Consider the following 14071-nt stretch of genomic DNA (forward strand, 5'->3'; position numbering starts at 1 on the left):
AGACAGAGTCTCACTCTGTCACCCAGGCTGGAGTGCAGTGGCACGATCTCAGTTCACTGCAAGCTCCGCCTCCCAGGTTCACGCCATTCTCCTGCCTTAGCCTACTGAGTAGCTGACTACAGGTGTCCGCCACCATGCCCGGCTAATTTTTTTTTTTTTAATAGAGATGGGGTTTCACCGTGTTAGCCAGGATGGTCTCCATCTCCTGACCTCATGATTCACCCGCCTCGGCCTCCCAAAGTGGTGGGATTACAGGCGTGAGCCCCGCGCCCAGCCCTCCCTCTGCAAGTCTTTCTAAAGGCATTTTCTTTATATGCCTTGTAATTCCTTTTCATGTGTTCTAGCATGAAGGAAAGAAAATATTACCCTTCAAAAGCATGATTTGCCCCACAATAATTTGAAGTAATTAATACCCTTCTTCTGTCAACATGGATTTTTATATTGTTGAAGATGTGCAATGGGCTTAATTTGCGGGGCGGAAATCCCCTTTCTCAAGTTCAGCTTTAATAAATTTGCCCAATAAGCAAATCTACAGTTTGCTGTAGTTGAAATGTTGCTAGTGTCTGTGAATGTTAATGAAAAGAATATGCAAATGGGTTTCTGAATACTAATAGTCTGAAGATGTTACTGTTCTATACCCTATTTTTGTTCAGAATTATCTATTAAAAATTTTAAAGTGTATCAATTCCTAAATATTTATATGTTCCTCAGTAGGTACAAATGTGCGACTTTTAGTTGATTTATTGTTCTCTTCTATGTTTCATAATTTCAGTTTCCTCATCAATTTTATTTTTAACTATACTGTTTGCCTCTCAAAATAAAATTTTACTGACTAGTATGGCAGAATGCGTTAATAGAGGAGGTTGCAAATTGTGGAAAATTATGAGCCTGTGGTCATGAAGACTGCCCTATCATTTGGGTTTTTATAGCAGTAATACCCAGTACCAATTGAACCACAGAGTGAATTGAAATTTCCTTAAATTTTTTTTCTCTCTTTAAAACATTTTAAGAAATATTTAATTGACAAGTAAAGCTTGAACATATTCAGTATGTGCAACATGATGAATTGATGCACGTTTTATGATTACCACAGTTACATTAACAAACACATTCATTATCACTTGGGCTGTACATAATCTTCCCATCCTTATAATAAAAGTTTTTTTTTTAAGTAATTGAGATAGGATCTTGCTATGTTGCTTGGGCTGATCTCGAACTCCTGGGCTCAAGCAGTCCTCCTGCTTCGGCCTCCCAAATTGCTGGGATTACAGGTGTGACCTCCAATGCGTGGCCATTTTTATGATTTTGGAGCAAAGTGCTGTGAGTCTCCTTTCATATTCTTGCTAAAATAAAGCCACTAGTATGCCTGGAATGTAACCATAATTTTGGCCAGGGAAAATGATATTTTAAGAGACCTAAGACAGGTAGGTAAAGTAGAAATGCATTTATTCAGTAGGTACAACAGCAATGTAAAGTTATTAAGTCGTAGTTAACAATATAAAACAATTAAAAAGTATTAGTACAGAAATGATTATCTTTCTGTGAGGGTATATTCCTATTATGGTATCAATGAACTGATGAATAGGCATTTTCCTAAGTTGATTTTAAAAATTGCATAACTGGCATGTTTTGAGTTTCCTTTTTATGAAATACATGGGCTGTGAGCCGGGCGGCCGCTGTGGAGGCCTGATGCAATTGTGGGCGCTTCTGTTACAGTGCTAGACTGTCGTTCCCTTTCTTTGGGAGAGAGATGACTCTGTATGATAGCCACAACCTTTAGGGGAGAATTTGTTTTAAAATCTAAATGAAATTGATTCTTTAATTATTACTCGTAACAGCATTTCTCACTTTATATTCTATGGAATTTCTGTAGGATGTTAATAGATGTCAAGAGAAAAGAAAGAGTTCTTTGGACAAGTAGATTGGGAAATGTTGAAATGTAATCTTTTTCTCTATTAGAGGGTTTCTCAGATCTTTTAGTTTACATTTATGAATCTCCAAAGTTGAGGCAGAGAAGTAATTCATTCAATATACTGAATTTCCCCCAACTCCTGCCTCCTTTCCTTTTGGTGGAACGTCCTGGGATGTTAGTACTTCTTATAAAGCACTTTGGAAAAAGCTACTTACATGATTTTCCTTTGGCTGTGGAATTAATATAAACAGAAGAACTCCTTAGAAATACAGATATAGAAATGTACCTGATTGTAAAACGTGAGAGCAGCTATTAAAAACTAAATCACAACTGAAGAAACAAATATTAGTTAAGGTAGAAGACTAAATATCCAGCGAACCCCTCCTATTAAAGCATTTGAGATATTTTGGTTTCAAAGTTTTGAGACTTTCCAGATTGAATTTCTTCATATAGTTTTCACTAGTAGTTTAAATACACTTATTTTTCTCCCTTATATGCTATACTACATTATTTTTTGTTTGCTTTTTTGAGACAGGGTCTCACTCTGTGACCCAGGCTAGAGTTCAGTGGCACGATCACAGTTCATTCCAGTCTCGACCTCTTGGGCTCAAGCAGTCCTCCCACTTCAGTCTCCCAAGTAGCTAGGAGTACAGGCGCATGGCACCACAGCCAGCTAATTTTTATTTTTTTATTTTGTAGATACGAGTTCTCCCTATGTTGCTTGGGGTGGTCTCAAACTCCTAGACTCAAGTGACCCTCCAGCCTTGGCCTTCCAAAGTTCTGGGATCATAGGCAGGAGCCACCATACCAGGCCCTACACTATACTACCTTAGACTTTTCTAGATAGAGATATAACAGAGGTATTCTGAATTTGGGTGACTGCTAAGATAGAGCCTAAATATTAGAAGAGTTTGTTCCCCCCCTCTCCCCCCCGAATTTTAGTTTTAAAGATCTGCCTTTTGGCCAATGGTCCCTTTTCTTTAAGTGGTCATAGAATAAATAAATATTTGAATGAATTGAGTGACTAGAGGGGCATACTTGTGAGTGATCTAATTTATATCATGGACCATATGTATTTAATGGAAATAAGATACCTTTATATTTTATATGATGTACATTTAAATAGTCTTCATGATAAACATTTTACTTGTTTTTTAATTTATAGTATTTTATAGATTGGTCTTGTTAACATACATTTCACATTTATAACTGTTATAGCTTAACAGGATTAGGCGCACTATTCTGAGGTCTGATTGTGAGAAAGAATTACAGAGTTTAAATCTAATTATGTTTCTTTGCATTTTTAGGCCCTTGATGAGCCTCCCTATTTGACAGTGGGCACTGATGTGAGTGCTAAATACAGAGGAGCCTTTTGTGAAGCCAAGATCAAGACAGCAAAAAGACTTGTCAAAGTCAAGGTACAGTATTTATAGATTTTATAAATTATATGTTCAGCATTTAATATTTAAACTTGTATTTGGTGAGTGTATTTAATAATTATTTTTCTACAAAATAAGTTTCTATGAGTGAAGGTTGTAAAAGTACCTCAAAACAAAGCTTTTTTTGTTATTTTAAAAGTATTATAATTGGAATGATATTAGATTATCACAGTTGATATTTTGAATGCCATTTCACTATAGACATCTTATTGTTTGTATAGTGTTTTAGAGCTGGAAAAGAACTTAGAAGTCATCTAGTTTAATTGTTTCATTTTATTACAAGAAAAATGAGGCTCAGAGAGGGTTAGTGATTTCTCCAAGGCCATTATGCCAAATTCATGGCAGAATTGAAACTACCGTAGTTCATCAGTTTTAAGGCGTTCCCCCCCCCCATTTCAGCCATAAAATTGGAATGTGACTTGTAATTGATGGTGCCCTAGATAACGGTGAAATAAGGTACATCTAGTTATTGACTCCTTATGCTCTGCCTTTTTTGAAACATCTTTCTAAAGTACTTGAGTTTTGTCTTAATGTAGAAAAAGGAATGTAATTGCTTCCATTTTAATAAATTATCAGCCTTGAAAAATGCCAGACAAATGAGCTTGTATATAGACATTTATTCATTTGTCAGTAATTTATTGAGTGACAAACCTTTTGCAGGGAACTTTTAGGTGGGAAGGAGGATGGGGATATTAGGATGAAACTGACCTGATCTATCCTCAAGGAATTTATAATCTAGATTAGCAGATACTTTTTAAACCATTGGTTTTTATTTCACCAATTACATAGGCTGTAGAGGTGTTGTACTTCTATGTAGGGTATCAGTCTCTTCTGGAGCTTTTACTGTGCGTGTATTCTTTATGTGTGGATGTGTTGGAAAAGCTACCTGGGTGATTCTAATTTGCATTCCTGGTTAGGAACCATTGTGATAAGACCTTTAAATTAACTATAAACCAGTAGAGGGCTAGTCTTGGTCCCACCCTACCTTCATTTTCCACATGCTTGGTGGTTGGTGCTTTTATACTATGCATTTCCTGTTCTGGCTTCACACACTGGTGTTCCCCGAGCACTGTTTTTTGCCGGTACTATCCTGCAGATGAAGAGAAAGCCTTTTACCAATTTTTGTACTTTTTCAGGACTACTGGTAGCACATGTATCACCTTTGTGTGAAGTAGACAAAAGCCCTCCCTGCTGGTGGAAAGCCTCCTTAGCAGCGCTTGGCTTGCAGATAGCAAGTTTGTGCCAGCTGGAAAAGATACTCTTTTTGGACAGGAACTGTGTCACTCCAGGACCCATGCTTTGGCCCACAAAGCAAAGGCTGAATTTAAGCCCCAACTCGCATCCTTAGCTGCACATTTCCTGTCTAATGAATGAACTAGGAAAATGACATGTATCGGTCCTGCCATTTCTTGCTGTAAATGAAAGAAACAAAACTCTTACTGGATTCTACCGCCTCTATTGATAGCACAGAGTACCTTGTGCCTTATAAGTAATGAATATCTAAAGCTTATTTTTAATTTTTTTGGCTGCCCTAAAAATTTGTTTCTGTGGAGGTGATGTCCATTAAAACACATACACAAGGAAAAAGAATTTTTTTTTTTTTTTTGAGACGGATTCTGGCTCTGTCGCCCAGGCTGGGGTGCCGTGGCCAGATCGCAGCTCACTGCAGGCTCCGCCTCCTGGGTTTACGCCATTCTCCTGCCTCAGCCTCCTGAGTAGCCGGGACTACAGGCGCCCGCCACCTCACCCGGCTAATTTTTTGTATTTTTTGGTAGAGATGGGGTTTCACCGTGTTAGCCAGGATGGTCTCGATCTCTTGACCTCGTGATCCGCCCGTCTCGGCCTCCCAAAGTGCTGGGATTACAGGCTTGAGCCACCGCGTCCGGCCGAGAAATTGTTTTTAATTCCGCGATTTTGTCAGTAGATATTGGGATATATTTCTTAACATGTTTAATTTGTTTATGCTTCAAAGTTAATATATTTTTAACAAATTTGTTGATACATTTTTACTACCTGTTTTCATTTATTGAACATTTACTATGTGCTAAGCTCTAGCTAAAGGTGAAACTCTAGTGTTAAGACCTAGTCCCCATCTGTAAGTAGCTTATAGTTTAAGTGAAGGGCACAGGTACCTAAACGTGTGATTTAAATAAAGTGTGATAATGCTTTTGTATGACACAGAAATGCCTGGGATGCTGTGGGTATAAGGCATCTCCTTTCATAGCTGGTTTGTGAGTGAGCCTGCCTGTTACCTAAAATAATTATCACATAAACCTGATAAAGACCCTGTTAATGATTCAATCCCTATAAAAAACTCTTAACCTTATAGGGAAAACAACTGTTTTCTATACTGAGTAGTGGAAGCTATCTTGTTTTTCACCAGCTAATTAAATATTTAAATTTGGACTCATTATTTTAACTTAATCTTTTCACATCTGGCTTCCCATTCTCTGATTTCTGTAATGATGTAGAGTACAGTAGAGTTCTGGAACAAGACTTTAAATATAGCTCCACCATGTCTGATTCAGTGATCTTGGACTAGGTACTTATACTTTCTGGGGTTTTTTTTGTTGTTGTTGTTATTTGTTTTGTTTTTGAGACAGAGTCTCACTCTGTCCCCCAGGCTGGAGTGCAGTGATGCAATCTCAGCTCCCTGCAACCTCCATCTTCCTGGTTCAAGCGATTCTCCTGCGTCAGCCTCCGGAGTAGCTGGGATTAACAGGCGTGTGCCACCATGCCTGGCTAATTTTTGTATTTTTAGTAGAGATGGGGATTCACCATGTTAGCCAGGCTGGTCCCATCTCCTGATCTCAGGTGATCCACCTGCCTTGGCCTCCCAAAGTGCTGGGATTACAGGGATGAGCCACCACACCTGGCCTGTTTCTCAGTTTTCTTATCAACAAAATGGGAACAATCATACCTACCTAATAGGGTTGTCGTGAAGATGAAATGTTTGGTACTAGAGACTGATGCTCAGATCTCAGTAAGTGTTTGCTGCTACTGTTTATTATTAAGGTAGGCCTTCACAAAATGATATAATACCTAATAGCCTAAAATCCCCACATCTTTCTTTCTCATTTCTTAGGAAAAGCAATTTTACAACTAAATTAATAACTGATAGTTTTGAAATAAAGAATGATATGTGGGAGCGGCCGTGGTGGCTCATACCTGTAATCCCAGCACTCTGGTAGGTCGAGGCAGGCGGATCACTTGAGTTTAGGAGTTTGAGACCAGCCTGGCCAACGTGGTGAAACCCTGTCTGTATTAAAAATACAAAAATTAGTCGGCCTGGTGGTAGGTGCCTGTAATCCTAGCTACTTGAAAGGTTGAGGCAGGAGAATCACTTGAACCCTGAGGTGGAGGTTGCAGTGAGCCAAGATTGCGCTATGGCTTTCCAACCTGAGCGACAGAGTGAGATTGTGTATCAAAAAAAGAAAAAAGTAAAAAAAAAAAACGGAAAAAGAATGACATGTGGAACATCTAATAATTTAGGTGTGCTATCATTGATGACTTTTATTTTTGAAAGCTGAGATATGGTCTGGACAGTTGTTTGTAAATAATTTTTTGTTTTAGTTAATCTACTTAGGAATTGGGATGTTGTATAAACTAGGCAGCTATTATTTTATATTTCTTTTAATACAAATGAATAATTGGTGCATTGATGAGCTTGTGTTGCTTGGTTTATTTTTGGTGGCTAATTAAACTTATAATCTCTAGGTGACATTTAGACATGATTCTTCAACAGTGGAAGTTCAGGATGACCACATAAAGGGCCCACTAAAGGTAATTCATGTATTCGTTGTTAATTCTAATGATTGTTTGGGAAAAAATAATTATACTTGGTAATTTTCTTTTAATTCATTGGCCATTTCATTATTGATTTGATAAACTCAATATGTAATTTTCTCTAAAAAGACTAATAGAAAAAATAGACTTAATCTCAGCAACTAAGGAGGCTGAGGCGGGAGGATAGCTTGAGGCCAGGAGTTCAAGGTTGCAATAAGTTATGATTGTGCACACTGCACTTGGGGATAGCATGAGATGCTGCCTCTTACAAAAAAGATTTAATATTAAATAATACTTGATATGGTAGTAAAACCAAACAGTTTATTCAGAAATAAAATGAGCATCAAAGAAGCATTGACTACATTTATTTAGTTAATCCACGATATTTCCTTTACTAAAATGATGGATTTTCCAAAATTAATAGATGATGAACTAGGGATTAGTGATGTCAGTTCGATGATGATCTGAAAAGTGAGAAAGTTAGAAAACCAAAAATCAGAGCTCTTACTTCTTTGGAGCCACTACTGGCAAATGAAATCTTTTAAGGGTCATCAGCCTTCATACTAACAGCTGGAGAGTTTTATTTCTTTGCATTCATTTTTCCTCATTGGCAAGTGAAATAAATGCTGTTTTACTTTTTGCCAATGAGAAAACTAAAAGAGAATGTGTGGGTAAACCACTGTGTGCTCTTTGGCTGGTTCAGGGCCAAAAGGAAACCCCAGAGCAATTTTTAAATTTAAACCTCCTTCCTGAGGTTCCTTGAAAGAAGGGTGGAAATACGGGGTAAGGACAGTCAGTTTCACAGATGGTGGTACTCACAGTGTAATCTACCGACCCTGGCGGTTCCTAGGACTCTTTTAGGGGGTTGTAAAGGTAAAACTTTATAATAGTACTTAGGAATTATTTACCTTTGTTACTACGTTAACATTTTCACTGATGGTACAAAAATATTGGTGGGTAAAACTGCTGGCACTTTTTTTTTTTTTTTTTTTTTTGAGGCCGAGTCTCGCTCTGTCACCTAGGCTGGAGTGCGGTGGCACGATCTCGGCTCACTGCAACCTCCACCTCCCAGGTTCAAGCAATTCTCCTGACTCAGCCTCCTGGGTAGTTGGAATTACAGGCACCTGCCACCATGCCTGCCCAATTTTTGTATTTTTGGTAAAGACGGGGTTTCACCATGTTGGCCAGGCTGGTCTTTAACTCCTGACCTCAAGTGATCCACCCGCCTCAGCCCCCCAGAGTGCTGGGGTTACAGGCGTGGGCCACTGCGCTCACGCCAACTGCTGGCACTTTTAAATGAAGTCAGTAATCATTTTATTCTTCACCATCATGCACTCAATTGAAAGAAAAACCCAGGTTTTGGTTTGTTCATTTACCTTTTAAAAGTTTTTCTAACATGTTAAAAATACTTTAGGTAGGAGCTATTGTGGAAGTGAAGAATCTTGATGGTGCGTATCAGGAAGCTGTTATCAATAAACTAACAGATGCGAGTTGGTACACTGTAGGTAAGAAAATAAATTTTCTTTTAAAAATGTATTTTTAGTTACACAGAGAAAACTTAACATGAATAAAATGGAATTTCCTGGATTCACTTCTTAATACCCTAGATATTATTACTGTTACTGGATTTTATCTTTCCACATCTTTTAAAAATTTATTTCCGAAGTATATGTATTTGTATATAACAAAAATTGAAATTATTTAATGTATATATTATGCAATTGGAATTCTAGCTTTTTTTTACTTCAAAGTATATCTTAGAGAAATTTCTTTTTTTCCCCATCTTACCTATTTTTAAGTTTATAGTTCAGTAATGTTAAGGATATTCATGTTGTTTTATAACAGAAATTTCTTTTAACTGTGTATATATAGATGGCTCCCAGCAGGAAACAAAGTAGTAGTATATTTTATAATAGTTGATATGCTAGTTTATTTTTTCTTACTGATGAGGTTACCAGTTTTCTTACTATTAAAATAAATGCTGGATTGAATGTTTTTTGTACCTAATTAGGTACTTAATTAGGATACCTATTGTATCCTAATACTTCTTTAGTGTACATACTAAGAAACAGAGGTTGAAGAAAAATATACTCTAAAAACTTCATTAGTTAATGAAAACCGCCTTCCTAAATGATACTATTTTCTCAGTCCTTGTCAGATTTTATGTCATTTTAAAAAAATTTTTGCTAATTTGGACATAAAGTAATATCTCAGTCTTGTTTCAATATGCTCTTCCCATGATTGCTAGTGAGATGGAACATCTTTTCATGTTTATTGAAAGGAACATAGTTTCATTTGTGTTTTCTCTGTTTTGAGTTGCTGGCTCTTTTATTCTTTCCCTTTTTCTCTTGAGATGATTTATCTTTTTACTATTTTTAGGACATGTGTTCTTTATATATTTTGGATATTAACTGTTTACTACTTCAGTTACACATATGTTTCTCCTGTTGCTTTATTCTTGTCTCTACTTTTAATTTTCATGTAGTTAGTTGTTGTATGGTCACCTTTTATTTTGTAATTTTAGTTTTGAATCTTAAGAAAGCCTTTCATCAGTGTTATAAATCTATTTTCTAATGTATTCTAATTTTTTAACTTTTATTTATTTTTATTTTTGTTCTACAAATAGATTTTTATTTCACCTAGAGTAGTATGTATTTTTTCCAGTGTTCTAAAATAATGATTAAAAACTATTTGTCCTAGATTGATAGCCATTTATTCCAGTATTATTTATTAAAGGTAACAATTCCTACCATTCAGTGACCTCAGAGATGACAGTAAACACCTAGTAATATGTTTGGTGATTTCAGAGTTTGATAGAACTTTCAGATAGAATAGGTGAGTTTTGTTTTTACTTTTTTGGTGTGAGAATAAAACCTGGTGAAAACAGAGGGAAAATTATTTGATTTTGAGGCATAAGGAAATATTCGACTTTATGTAAGTGAGAAGACTGTGAGCAATTCTGTGTAGTGAGTATAGATGGTGATTGGTTGTAATAGTCTACTAAATGTGACACTTATGTTGTGTATTTTAGTTACATCATTTAAAGATGTACTGAAAATTATTTATCCAGTCTCACATAATGTAAGTTGTTACGTAACATACAAGAATCTAATTTTAGTTCAGCCAGTGAGGAAAGGGCATTGCCTTTCTTTTAATCATTAATCATTTCTCAATAAATGTGAGATCCTGTTGAGCATCAGAAAAAGAAAAGAAGAGAATCTAATTTTAATAAGGTAGGCAGAAACTGTAATTTCTAAAATCGAGATCTGGTAACATTATTTAAAACAGAGTTACTGTCTTCCCATGATTTCTAAGTAATGTAGCATATCCCCAAATGATTTATGTATATCACAAATTTATGCATATAATACAAAAAGAGTCATACATTCCATGTCTGTTAACTTATGGTGGTTTTGCTGGGGTGTTTTAAGTACTTTATTTTTATTAAAATTTTTCCCCTATGTTATTGAGATATAATTGACAAAATCATGTAAATGTATATGTAACACGATGATCTGATATGCAAATATATTGTGAAATAATTACTGCAACCAAGTTGCTTAACACTTCCATCACCTTTTCGTAGACATTTTAGTATTTTAAGTCAGTAGTTTTCAACTGGGATGAGTTTACCCCCCAGGGAACATTTGGCAATGCCTGGAGACATTTTAGTTTGTCACAGCTGGGAAGGGGGTGCTACTGGCATCTAGTGGGTAGAGGCCAGGAGTGCTGCTCAATATCCTGCAGTGCACAGGACAAGCCTACCACAACAGAGAATTTTCTGGTGCAGTATGTCACTAGTGACAGTGCTAAGTGCGAGAAACCCTACTTTAAATAATGAAAATACAGTTATTTTTTTGAAGGGGCAGTCTGACTGCATAAATTTGTAAGCTTTCTTAGGTAAATCTGTCAATATCTGTCAGTAGGAAAACCTGGCTTTTCTTTACCATTTTAAGAAGAGTTAATTAGCATTTAAGTGGTTTCCTCTTGAAACACCAACTTCTTATTTTTATTTGGTATGTCCTGTTTTAGACAAGATGTTTTCATTTCATATATGTTGTTTCTGTTTCACTAGAAATTGGATAAGTTACTTTAATAACTATATTTGAAGTTACTAGAAAACATAAAATGTGAATTGAATTCCAAATATAGTCTTAAATAGTATATCTATTTGCACTCAGAAAATTATAATACATATCATCTCTTTGATCTTTGAAAAAATCCTTCAGTGGCTTCCATTTTTACTCCCTCTCATAGTTTTCGATGATGGAGATGAGAAGACACTGAGACGATCTTCACTGTGCCTGAAAGGAGAGAGGCATTTTGCTGAAAGTGAAGTAAGTCATCATTTAACAAATGAACATGTCTTAATATTTTTTACTGGGGGGAATAAATTTTTGTTTTCTCAACTCAGTCGATGTACTTCCTAATCAGGAAAGTTCATTAATACACAGTACCATTATGATGTAATCTGTGAAACCTGTTTAAGGTCCTGTGTTTGAGCACCAGGTTCTGTCTTCTTTTTTGTCTATGTAAAGTGTTTTAGTATTTGTCCACAGGTAAAATACAATGGGCTTTAATTATTATCTTTAGGCAGTTTTTAAATAGATTTAAAATTTGTAAATACCTAGAAAGCAGATTTCTGATTTGTAATCTACTTGATCCTTGCCATAAAGGACGTATTGGTACAACAGTCTTTACCGCTACTGCTATTAACTGATATTATTATACCCTCTCCTCTTGCCTGACTGACCTTCCTAAAATTGTCCCTTCCATTCCCTATCATCCTTTTAGATTGATTTAGCTCTTATTCCCTAACATTGAAATATGAGTACATAATTATTTATTGTCTGCTTTCCTCACTAGAATGTGTCACAGGGGCAGGGACTTTGTATATCTTCTTTAGGGCTTTGTTCCTAGTTGCTGTAACAGTGCCTGATACTGAGTATGAACTTCATAAGTGTTAGTTGGATGAATAGATGAGGTGCTTATAATTGCCAGGGACTTTGCTAAGTGCTTTACATACATTATTGCATTTGCAACATTATGAGGTAGTTACTATTATTATCCCCAGCTTTCAGATTAAGAAATGGATAGCTAGAGCTGTTTTTCTAACCAGAACTTTCTAGCACCAAAGCCATATCCTTAAATTGAAAGATGTTAGTAAGAACGGAGGGTTCACAAAGTTTTGTAACTAACTTGCTTGCAATTCAGAATTTAAAAGATAGATGTTACTCTGAATGGTGTCATGTTATCTAATCCAGTCTACAGATATTCATTGATGCACAGTGTGGCCAGGCTATTTCTTTTTTCTAGTCAGTATTTGGAATAGTGTTTCTTTGGGGATATTTTAATATTACTTATTAACCTATTAGACTTTATGTTTTTGTTTTGAAAAATTTTTGCTTCTCTTAATGATTGAATTCCCACTTAAATTTAGAATTTGGGACAGGTTCTCTGTATTGTAATTCCAGCCTATCCCTTTAGTCTCATATTCAACCACTTCCCTGTACTTCTGCCTTATTAGACTGCTTGGTATCTTCAGACTACGGTCCATACTTTATTGACTCCTTTCCTCTTGTTGGAATCTCACTTATGTTGAAGGCCATTATAAATGCTTCCTCCTCCATGATGTCTTCTGTGAGCTCTCTACCCAAATTGGATCTCTTTATCTTTTGGTCCTTTTGCACTTCTCTTGCTTATTCTTGTTTTAGAGTCTTTTTTTTTTTTAACTTTTCTCATTTTCGCTGTAAGATTTTAAGCTGTTTTAGGGGAATATCCTTTTATTCCTCACTTGATAGGCCCCCCTTTTCCTAGCAATTTCTACACAAAAGCCTTCAACAAATATGTGTGGAATAAACTGAAGGTTGACATATAGTAAATACAGACAGCTTTGGGACAAGTATAGTGATAAAGTACAGAATTCTCCCTGAGTTTGTGGAATTATTTTAATTTCATTTCTGTACAGTCAATGAGTATGAGGACTTGAAGATGTGGTTTTTCTCCTGTTAAGTGAAGGTCTGCATTTTATTTTTTTAGTCTAGAGAAACAGCCAAAATACTACTTTTTTTAACCAGGATAATTTTGAGTTGGAATGGTTCATAAGATAGTTGTAGGTTAAATGCTGAAGGTAATATGAACAAGTGGCTGTGTATCCTTCATCTCTTCAAGGAGATTCAGTTTTAGTGTGTCTGTGCAGGTGTGTACTTTTGATTTTTGTTTTGCTAGAAGGAAATTAGAATACTGGTGTGTGAATCTTTAACTCCCCTCTGATGTGCCAGGAGCTGTGTAGTGCTAGGTACCGGGACAAAGGGTAAGCCAAGTCATGTAAACATGGAACTTATCGTTGGATACTTACCTTCTGTTGGAGGAGAAAAAGCATTAATCAAACAATCAAACATATTTTAAAATTTAAGTGTAGTAAGCCCTATGAAGATGTGGTCCAGAGTGTACCCCAATAGGGGAATTTAATCTACCATCTGTATGTTCTTTTCTCTTTATTTGGTATTTTTCATATTGTTTTAAAAGTTTTAATGTTTTTGAAAGACCATTCAGAGTATTAGCAGTAGTAGTCATAACATTGTCCTTTAAGAGGAAAGCCACTTCATACTGGCAGTATTTTGGGTCACTAATCCCGTTTAATAAACTACTGAAATTAATCCCAGTTCATAAACACTGAAATTCAAGATTCGTGGAAAGAGATCACAATTGCACTTCAGTCAGTTTATTTTTTTAATAATTTAATTTAATTTTGTTTTGTTTTGTTTTGTTTTGTTTTATTTTATTTTTTGAGATGGCGTCTCACTCTGTTGCCCAGGCTGGAGTGCAGTGGCGCCATCTCAGCTCACTGCAAGCTCCGCCTCCCGGGTTCACGCCATTCTCCTGCCTCAGCCTCCCGAGTAGCTGGGACTACAGGCACCTGCCCCCACGCCTG

General features: G+C 36.1%; 1 protein-coding gene across 3 annotated transcripts in view; it reads left to right on the plus strand.

Moving 5' to 3' along the window:
• The window catches only part of ARID4B (AT rich interactive domain 4B (RBP1-like)), a 178557-nt gene that overhangs the window by 70832 nt on the left and 93654 nt on the right, over positions 1–14071 (plus strand). For all 3 annotated transcript variants that reach the window (XM_011989362.1, XM_011989365.1, XM_011989364.1), the window contains exons 3-6: positions 3220–3330; positions 7069–7134; positions 8552–8642; positions 11395–11474. In XM_011989362.1, coding sequence (XP_011844752.1) covers positions 3220–3330; positions 7069–7134; positions 8552–8642; positions 11395–11474 — 348 coding nt within the window. The remainder of the gene's footprint in view (positions 1–3219; positions 3331–7068; positions 7135–8551; positions 8643–11394; positions 11475–14071) is intronic.

This window comes from Mandrillus leucophaeus, unplaced genomic scaffold (assembly GCF_000951045.1).
Source record: "Mandrillus leucophaeus isolate KB7577 unplaced genomic scaffold, Mleu.le_1.0 Scaffold350, whole genome shotgun sequence".
Taxonomy (NCBI): Eukaryota; Metazoa; Chordata; class Mammalia; order Primates; family Cercopithecidae; genus Mandrillus; species Mandrillus leucophaeus.